The sequence below is a fragment of the Nanorana parkeri genome, unplaced genomic scaffold (assembly GCF_000935625.1).
Source record: "Nanorana parkeri isolate BGI_ZX_2015 unplaced genomic scaffold, ASM93562v1 scaffold771, whole genome shotgun sequence".
Taxonomy (NCBI): Eukaryota; Metazoa; Chordata; class Amphibia; order Anura; family Dicroglossidae; genus Nanorana; species Nanorana parkeri.
In genome coordinates, this window is record NW_017307039.1 from 30,808 (window position 1) to 40,355 (window position 9,548).

Below are 9,548 nucleotides of genomic sequence, written 5' to 3' on the forward strand. Positions count from 1 at the left end.
CTGGCTGGCATCCCACGCAGCTCTTGGCAACCAGTGACATCACTAGTTGCCAGGAGCTGAGCAGGATGCCCTTGCCGGCCAGAGCATCTCAGCTTGCTAAGAGCAGGGCAGGGAGATGTGTATGGCTCTTACACATCTCCCCACACAGCTCTTAGCCGGAAAGGGCAGCAGGCACACTGCAAACATTGTGCAGCAGATCGGAAATGACGCTCTGTCTGTCACCCCTCCCACGTGATCCAAAGAGATGCCTCAGGCTGTCTCATTATATGGAGACTAATCTAAATATGAAAATATTACGAAATTTCAGCTTACCAGTTTTTAGATGATATGGCTGTATTAGTTCTCCGTGCTGAGCTTAACAGAACAACGAACAACCTTATGTTTCTTATGTAAACTACTAAACCTATCAGTCCCATGTACCCCCACTGAGTATCTCTGTGTCCCAGAGGCTGTCACTGTCCACAATGAGAGCAAAGCCTCATCTCCAGCAGCTAACATCTCTTCTTTCTGAATGGCTACTTGGTAAGCAAACCAATTCCCTTTCTGGCTTCACCACTATTTAAAAAAAGGAAAACAATTACATGCTAAGTATATACTGTATGTGTGTATGTTTTACATAAACAATTTTCTTATGCAAGTTGTTCTTTATGCAGGCCATAGTCTTGAGATGGTTCCAGAATTAAAGGCTGGAGAAATGTGTTTTGATTCAGGATGCCTATGGAGATGATTGCATATCCCTGAAAAACATATTCCATTCCACATGTTAAACTGTGATGTCTGAGGGGGACACTATAAAAAGCAGATCAATCCATGCACAGCTGCCTAGTTTTGTTTTCATGAGGATTAACCATTCAAGAGGGTGAATGCAAAATAGAAATTGTAGGTCAAAGTTCTTAAAGCAGAAGTAAAGCCGATATAAAAACATAAAGGGTGGGGGGGGGCTGGGATCCCTGGTTTGAATCCCGGTGGGGACACCATCAGCATAGAGTTTGCATGTTCTAACATGCACAGCACAGTGCTGTAGTGGTTAGTGCTTGCAGCACTGGGGATCCCTGGTTTGAATCCTGGTGAGGACACCATCTGCATAGTTTGCATTTTCCCCTTGAGCTTGAATGGATTTCCTCCAAGTTTCCTCCCACGCTCCACAAACATGCTGGAAGGTTAATTGGTTCCTGTCTAAATTGACCCGGTATGTCTATGTATGCATGTGAGATAGGGCCCTTAGATTGTATGCTCCTTGAGAGCAGGGACTGATGTGAATGTGCAACTATGTAAAGTGTTGCGTAGATTGTTGGCTCTATATAAACAACAGTAATAAATAAATACATCTGTGTCCGGGTTCTGACTCTTCGGCTGCTTGACCCCGATGACATAACTCCCGCACATGTGCACGGAACTTACTTCCTCTTGGCAAAAACCTTGAAGAACCTGTACACTGACCTGAACATGCATGGCTGAGTGTAAAGGAAAACAAATGACTGCCAAGCAGCTAGAAGCTTCTATGGTAGACAAGACTTACACAGTCTCTTCTGCCATAGAAAGCCTATCTGTCAGCAATTTTTAGAGACTTCACGTCCACTTTTAGACACTGAATGAATGGTGGTGGTTAGCAAGAGGAGTGGGTTCTCTATGGGAACAAATGGCAAACCGCTAATAAAATCAATGATTCACCATCTGTACACAGTATGTATGAATTCCCAGTTGCAAACTATGGTCAGTCTTGCTGCAATAATTACAGTTCAGGAATGTCTGTTCCCACACTGAAGGAGGAATAACATTTCCATTCACAATATGATTATCCGAAGCTGCATTTTAATACCTGCAGCATCCTCCTGAATAATGACACAGTTCCTCAAAGAAATTCAAATATGTAACACAATAATCCATGTTAATACCCCAAGTGAATATGAAGTAGAAAAACAACCACTGGAGAAGTATTACTGCATTGCTCAGAGATAATTGGCATCTTTCTAAAGACAAATGAATTGTTCCCAGAGGTAAAACTTCCGCTGCCCATTTCAGTTTATTTAGAAGGGGCAGCTGAAAATGCACCAAGTTGTATTAACCAACAGATTCTACTTTGCATAGTTTTGAAAGTCAGAACAAAGTACGGTGATCAATGATAGATTAATGCATGTTAAATGTGTATATGAATGTCTATGCGACACGTCTTTGCATGCGTCTCACGGCGTGTGCAAGTTTGTGCGCACACGAGTGTTGTGGATATTTGCACTAAATGGGCTATTTAAGGTTGTGACATTCTAGCCTCCAACGCTGACTGGTCTTCAGCTGTTCCCTGCGCCAGTATCCTGTACCCTGCATCTTGACTCTGATCTCCTGTTAATGACCCGGCTTGGCTGACCATTCTTCTGCTCTTCTGGATTCCCTTGACCTCGGCTTGTTTCTGACCATGCTCCTGCCTGCTGCTCTGTACTGAGTGCTGCCCGGACCCGATTACGTCTTGTCTGCTGTTTTGGTACCTCGCTGCTCAACTGTTGCTGATCCGGCTTGTCTTGGACTTCGCTACTACCGGCACTCGTGCCTCTCTTGGGATTCTTGGACTTGAGCTAGAAGAGAGGTCTCCCTCATCAACTCAGACTGCCCTAAGGTACGTGGTTCTGACAGTATCAGATGAAATTACATGCAGAGTGCCAGCAGACTGCTGCTATCAACTGCAGGCCACTGTCACCTGATCATTAACTTGAACGGGTGACAGCAGCCGCTTCTAAGCATCATTTTTTAGATTCGTGCCACAGGAATTGGCAGGTTCCTGATAGTAGGATCTCAAAGCGCACCTTAACATTTGATGTGAATGAAGCCTATGGCTGGAGACTGGGTGGAGAGATATACAAATCCTGTGACAGATAAAACAACTTCCATATACAGTATGTATTTCAACAGTAAGTGTAGCGGTTTCCCTGGAGTTCTGCTTTAGTTATAGAAGAACTTCACCCTCCCAAAAGCCCCCCCCCCCTTTTCAAGGTGGGCACTCTTTTTTTGCTGTAATCACTTACAAGCCCAATGCATCCAGTGTTGTCTTTTCCTCTTGTCCGGCTGTGCTTCTACTGGTCTTGTGTCATCTTACTAGTTGACATGAAGAGGAGCTGGTTTTCTCTTCCTGGTTCTTCATGGCTGAGATGTGTGGCACCAGTTCTCATGCATGTGCAGAGACAGATGTGGAACCAGGTCTGATTACCTTTTTCTTTAAAGCCCATGAAACGTGCATCGAAAAACATCCCTGGTTCCTCACGGCTGAGATGTGTTGCACCAGTTCTCATGCATGTGCAGAGACAGATGTGGAACCAGGTCTGATTAAATTTTTCTTTTTTTAAAGCCCATGAAACGTGCATCGAAAAACATCCCGTCAAAAATGAATCGTGAAATCACAAAACACTAAAAAAAAAAGTGCACAAGGGTGCCATTGCTCCTCCTCTATTGAGTAAGGGCCATAATTTCCTAATCCCCGGGACGCAGGGCTCCTGACAGGGACAAGAACGACTTAGCTCCACCTGCCCAAAGGCCGGCGGACCCCTCTCCTCTGGGACCTGCCGAAACAGGTCCACCGAGTACTATGTGGGGGCTCCCCTGAAGGAAGACCCCCCAGTGGGAGGAGGCAGGGAAGCCCGTAGAGGCCACAGAACCTCCTCCCCAACTTCAGCAACAGGCCCCGAAGGTATCCGCACCCTTTGTCATTCTGTGAAGTCAAAAGTGCATCCCTGCATGAAAATAGTGCTTACAATAAATAAGTGCCAGTGCAAAAACCTTGCAGGCCGTCCAGACCAAAGTATAAAAATTGCCCCGGACTAGCCAGCAGGCCTGGTGCAGATAATAGCTGTGAGTGCCGTTACCTAGTGTTGGTGAATCAAATGGGGTCCCAAACCCAAGTGATTATCCGGCACACCCTGAGACGCCACTCCCAGGGGATACAGTACTGCAGGCTTCTGTGCTCCCTGAACCCTCCGGCCAGACAAATGCAGCCCCATCCCTACCAGAAGGCAATAGTACCAGCGGATTTCCTGCCTACAACTGGGGACAAGCCCGGCATAACCAGACCAGAATCAACCCAGGATGAAAGGAAACCCCTCCGGAACCCACCTATTACATCAGAGAATACTAAGCATTCATCCGTGCCAGGAATGGAGCTGTTCTTCTCTGAAAACTGATAAGAACAGATACTACACTTGAGCTTAACCAAAAGGCCAAGAAGCGATTACATACTGTTCTATGAATGGAGGCTAGTAGTTACTCCTGGGATAAGCAGAGGGCGGATGCTATAGCCAATCTGCTTTTGGCAATGGACTCTGCCCACTGCCAATGAGCACCAGAGCAGACCTGATGGGGAACTAGCATCCCCATCAGGCTCCGGCCCACCCGCAGTATATGTCCTCGACCAACGTGCCTGTCTGTGCCATGTCTGCACTGCAAATGGTGGTATTTGCGCCACCTTTTTCTAACAGGTACATGAATCTGGGGAAAGCACCGACATTTGTCATGTGGATGCATGATGGAATTGTAGAGTGCTCAAAGACGCTCTTTATGAATTCTGCAGTGTGTATGGTCTACAAAATGGGCATTAGACATATGTCTAGGGGTGTAGATGTAGCCTTGCGCCAAATTCATGAAACCCATGTGATAAATTCTCCTAGTTCTTCTTTGCGGCAGCCTATATGTACCGTATTTGAATGCCATTCTGGAGCTAACCTATCCATGTTTCTTCTCCAAGCAAGATGTCGCCGGAGCTCGGCCAGCACTGAGCCCTGACAGACGGCGCTCTCTCCCCTCAGAGAGGAGGTGGCGGGGATCCCGCGCTCAGCCAATCACAGGCCAGGGTTTCCCGAGTGGACTGGCGCTGACGCCACAGTGCTGCTACGTCACTATTCGAGCTGTGGAACCCGGGGAAAGAGAACGAGCGTTCTGGAAATCGCTTCTAGATCCTCCCCTCACACGCCCAGTGCCCGCTTCTTCCCCAGCCTGGACCATGGCAACGGCTGTGCGGCCCTGAGATTTCGGATGCTGCCCGGCCAAAAGATGAAGCTGCCGCAGAGGAAGAGCCACCACAAGGCTTCGGATGAAGAGGAGGACGACGAGGAGGAGCGGGTTGCCGCTATCGGGATGTGTTCCCGTCCCTGCGCCCTACGCGAGTGCCACGGGAGAGACTGGAGCAGCTTCGGGAGGCCATGTGCAGGAAAAGGCGCTCGGAGGTAAGCGGGGTGTGGGGATGGTTACTATGGAGATGACCGGGCACCCACACTCACTGCACACCGGCTGTGCTCCTGTCATATCGCACATGCTGAAAGGGCAGCACCGGTTAACCTTTGCTCTGCCATGGCGTGCTCACACACCACGTGACTGGCATAGCAATCTATGAGAGGTTAGCTCCTGTGATCAGAAGAGCTGCCTGTGCACACTGGTGTAATAAAAAGCTGATCTCTACACAGGATCCTGCACAGAATACGGGCTAGTTCACACCAGTACTGCGTGCGTCTGCGCAGCTGCAATGTAATGCGATTTGGCATGATTTTACTGCAATTGATGCATTTTTGGGCCTAAAATGGGACTTCAGGTGCGTTCCAGTGTGTCTCCATGTGTTTTTGATGCGTTCCAATGCAGCTAAAATAGGGCAAGCTGTATTTTTCTGACTGCATCGGAACGGACTGCACTGGTGTGAATAGAGCACCAGAAATCCCATAGGAAAGCATTGTGATGTATTTTGGCTGCAGCTACCAAATTGAACAGACTGCATCTGGTGTGGACTACCCCTTCCACATTAGCCTCAATTTATGCTTGCCTCATGTTTATGTGCTTTAGGGGAGCCTATTAGTTTCAGTGACCTGCCTTAAGCGTCACAAACACGGCAAAAAGGATCGCGTTAGTTTTTAAGCTTCAAGTGTTTAAAAGAGATCTATGAGGTGAGCGATTTCCACTCATCCTCATAGTTAGAACTGACCTGTGACAGCTTCTTTATCGATAGGGAAGTGAGCAGAAACCTGCAGCCAATACGCTCAGTTCCCGATCGTCTCCCTGCAGGGAGTGGTGACTGTCAGTCATCGCTCTCTGCGGGGATTCCCCCCTCTACGATCCTCCAGCACTGAGTGGAGGAACGGATGGGGGAGGGGGCGGGCACAGCTGGCTCTGCCTCTATACAGGCAGAGCCCGCTGTCACTCACGCAGCTAGGTGGATCCAGACCATATTGTCTGGATCGGTACCGGCTGCAATGCTCTCAGTATATCTCGGGTAATAGCCTGCTATATACTGAGCTTTGGGTCACGGGAGGAGGTTAGTATATGTTCTCCCATGACCCTAAAGAGAACTATGGGGAAAACCACTTACCCCATAGTTGCCTTGTAACTGCATGTTTTGTGCACGATTGTCCTACGTCTTGTTTGGGGCGTCCTTATCAATGAATGGTGATGCATGTGTTTTATGAACGCACACAAAATCTTGTGCAGGTTAAGGATATGTTCACACCCTGAATTGTGAATAAATAACTCCCAGACCATTCCTGGGTAAATGTCCAGGAGGGTCACCAAGCAGGCATAAGGGCTCATCACTCCCACAACAATGTTAAGAGAAAATTAACCAGAAAAGATAGTGGATGATAATACATCTCAATAAAATCGTCAACATTTAAAAGCAAACAGAACCAGTTCTGTTTGCTTTTAAATGTTGACGGTTTTAATGAGATGTAGTAATAAAATGTAATTTTATTTATATGTTTGTGTGGTAATATTTCCAACAAAGGGCGTCTGCAAAAAACCCCACTATCTTTTCGGGCTCATTTTCTCTTCATACCTGTCCGGACCAGATCTGCAAACTCAGTGCAGTGCATTTTTGCCACATTCTTGTTACGATGTTGCCACTTTCAGGTGCAGTTCCGTGCGTTTCAGACCAAGAAAATGAGACCAGCAGTATTTTTTTTGTCTGGATTGCAACAGACTGCGCTGATGTGAACAGAGCCCAGAAATGCCATAGGGATACTTTTTTTAGATGCTTTTTTTGTCCCGGAACAGACTGTTCGGGTCTGGACATGGTGTGAACAATTACTAATGGTCCGTAAGCCCCCATTCACACCTGAGTGTTTTGTGATGTGTTTTCCTGAAATGCAGAACATGAACAATCCCATTAGTTTCAGGGGTGCCCATTCCAATTGAACTGTCACTCGTAGCTTGCAAAAACATGTACGCTTTTTCAGATAGAATTGTGCGTTAATAGGAGCACCTTGACAAAAAAAAAAGTGTAGCCCCCTCCCTGACAACCATTCAGGGCTCAATCCCTTCTTAGGGCTCATTTCCAATAGCGATATTTTGCAATCATACCGCACTGGAACGCAGGGCATTGTATTAGCACGCGGTCCTGTGCAGCCAAACGCACTGTGGGCGGCCGTGTCTGCAGTTCCATTACCATGAATGGCACTGCCACGCCCCTTCCTGCCCCAGAATGCAAGGAGACTTTGTGTGTGCCATCCCTTGCGTTCCGGGCATGGGACAGTGCAATGAGCACACGGGCTGGTGGTAACGAGCCATTAAAGTGGACCTTTACTCATATCTTCAAAATAACACCAACAAAAAAGATAGGGCTTTCAAGGTGACTACTAGAGAATACAGGGGAATGAATCAAAACATGTCAAATACATCATATAGGTAGTAAAATTAATTTTAATTACAATTCATAATATACATGTATAAACAAACAACAGCATATCCATTCATCTGAATAAAAACAATAGTAGATGTCTAGAACATAGAACCTCCCTAGAGCCCGTACAGAAACAAGATTATAAATTCATAAATTTGTCATCAATCCCATTATAATCATGTCTTACTGCATCATTTTATATAAATCAAGAATTCAGCCATGATTCTGTGCTTTCTCCAGCCTTCAAGGCTCTGTAGAGGCACATATGTTTCCTGTGTTTGGAGGGTGCTCCCATTGATTGCCAAGTAATACGCCTTCTGCATTTCGTTCATGCGTGTTCTCACGCGTGCAAAAAATGTGTTTGCTTGGCCACATTTGGGATGCCATTACCTAGTAATGGCAATGCAAGTGTGTTTTGTGCGCAATTGATGCGTGTTTAGGATATGTCCTGGTGTGAACACTCGAGTGGAGAATCTTCACACAATAAATTGGGAATATTCACATCAATTATCCGATCATGTAAAAATCAAATTCCCGTTCACTTATTTATACAGTATTGAGAATTCAATGTGAACAGGAATTTGTTTTTCTCATGATTAGATCTTTGAAGTGAATATTTACAAATTATGTTGTGTGGACATTCTCAACTCCTTTAGTAAATCAGCCCAAATATCTATTTTCTATTCTTGTCTGTGTCCCCTCTAAGGTGGTTTACCTTTTCTATTTGGTCTGGTGACCACTGACCCAGACAAAAGGATGAACCTCCTCTAGCAATGCTAACAGTGTGAATGGGGCAGTCTGCCCTTGTGGCTATAGTTTTGTGACAGCTGGTGCTCGCAATGTATGAACAGTGACTGCAGCTGATTGGCTCTAGTCACTGTTTGGCTGAAAACTTTCATCCATTTCATTTGACAATAGGCAATTAAGTAATTGCCTTTTGTTGAGTCGGCAGAGCCACCTAATCCAGCCTAAAGTTTGCCTTACACTATGCAGCTGTTTCTTCATGAACAGGCTGAAATTCGCACATTGGGTGTCACTGTCGGCACACTCCCAGCCGGTGTCCTTCAATCAGAAGATTGAGAGAGCCGGTTGAAAAATCTTTGAACGAATGGTGCTTGCAGCCAACCAGCTGCAAGCACCATTCATGCATTCTGACAGTGGCCACTGGAAAGGAAACGGCAGGGGATTCATCCATTAATGCTCGCAGCGTTGATGGGAGGAATCGCTTCTATTTTTTTTTCGTTAATCCCGCGGGTTGAACGAAATAAAACAGTGTATGACCAGCTTTAGAAGATATCTTCCTCAGTTATGAGAATTTCCTCTCACTTCCTGTTGTGTCTCTGGGACAGGAATTGAAATCTCCCTAATGCTACACAAATTGCACATAATTATTTTCATCAGATCATCAGGACATACTTTTTGGGGCCCTACCCCCTTCTTTTAAGTTCCAAGCAGTACTAATACACAGAGCTTTATCAGTGTTGTTTAGACCGAGAAGCGGGTTGGGCCCCCGGAATCTTGTCCTAAAAAAGTTAATTGCTTGTTGTAAATCATATAAAAAAAAAAATGCATCAATGACTGTATTCAACTGTGTTGTTGCAATAGTCATTAACATCGCTACAGTTACCCTAAGCATGATTGCATCCTCTAAATATTTATTCATTTTTAATGTTTCAATGCATTTTATGTTATCTGGCATTTTTGTATTTTCTATATTTCATCCGAAGGTTCGTTATATAAAAATCGATGATTGCATAGTACATGTTAGGCAGACAGCAATGCATTGTAGGGATGCACCGAAATTTTGGCTGAAAATGCCACTTTTGGCTAATTGCCGAAAGGGCCATGACGCCCGAAAATGCACTGAATTGTCAGCCGCATCCCTAGCTTATCTTCTCCTCCCCCCCCCCCC

At 45.8% G+C, this 9,548-nt stretch overlaps 1 protein-coding gene across 1 annotated transcript in view; it reads left to right on the forward strand.

The window, feature by feature from the left end:
* The first annotated feature begins 5,143 nt into the window (after window positions 1-5,143).
* Window positions 5,144-9,548, forward strand: part of ZCCHC2 (zinc finger CCHC-type containing 2) — a 49,705-nt gene continuing 45,300 nt past the window's right edge. The window contains exon 1 of the mRNA XM_018564676.1: window positions 5,144-5,201. Coding sequence (XP_018420178.1) covers window positions 5,178-5,201 — 24 coding nt within the window. The 5' untranslated portion in view covers window positions 5,144-5,177. The remainder of the gene's footprint in view (window positions 5,202-9,548) is intronic.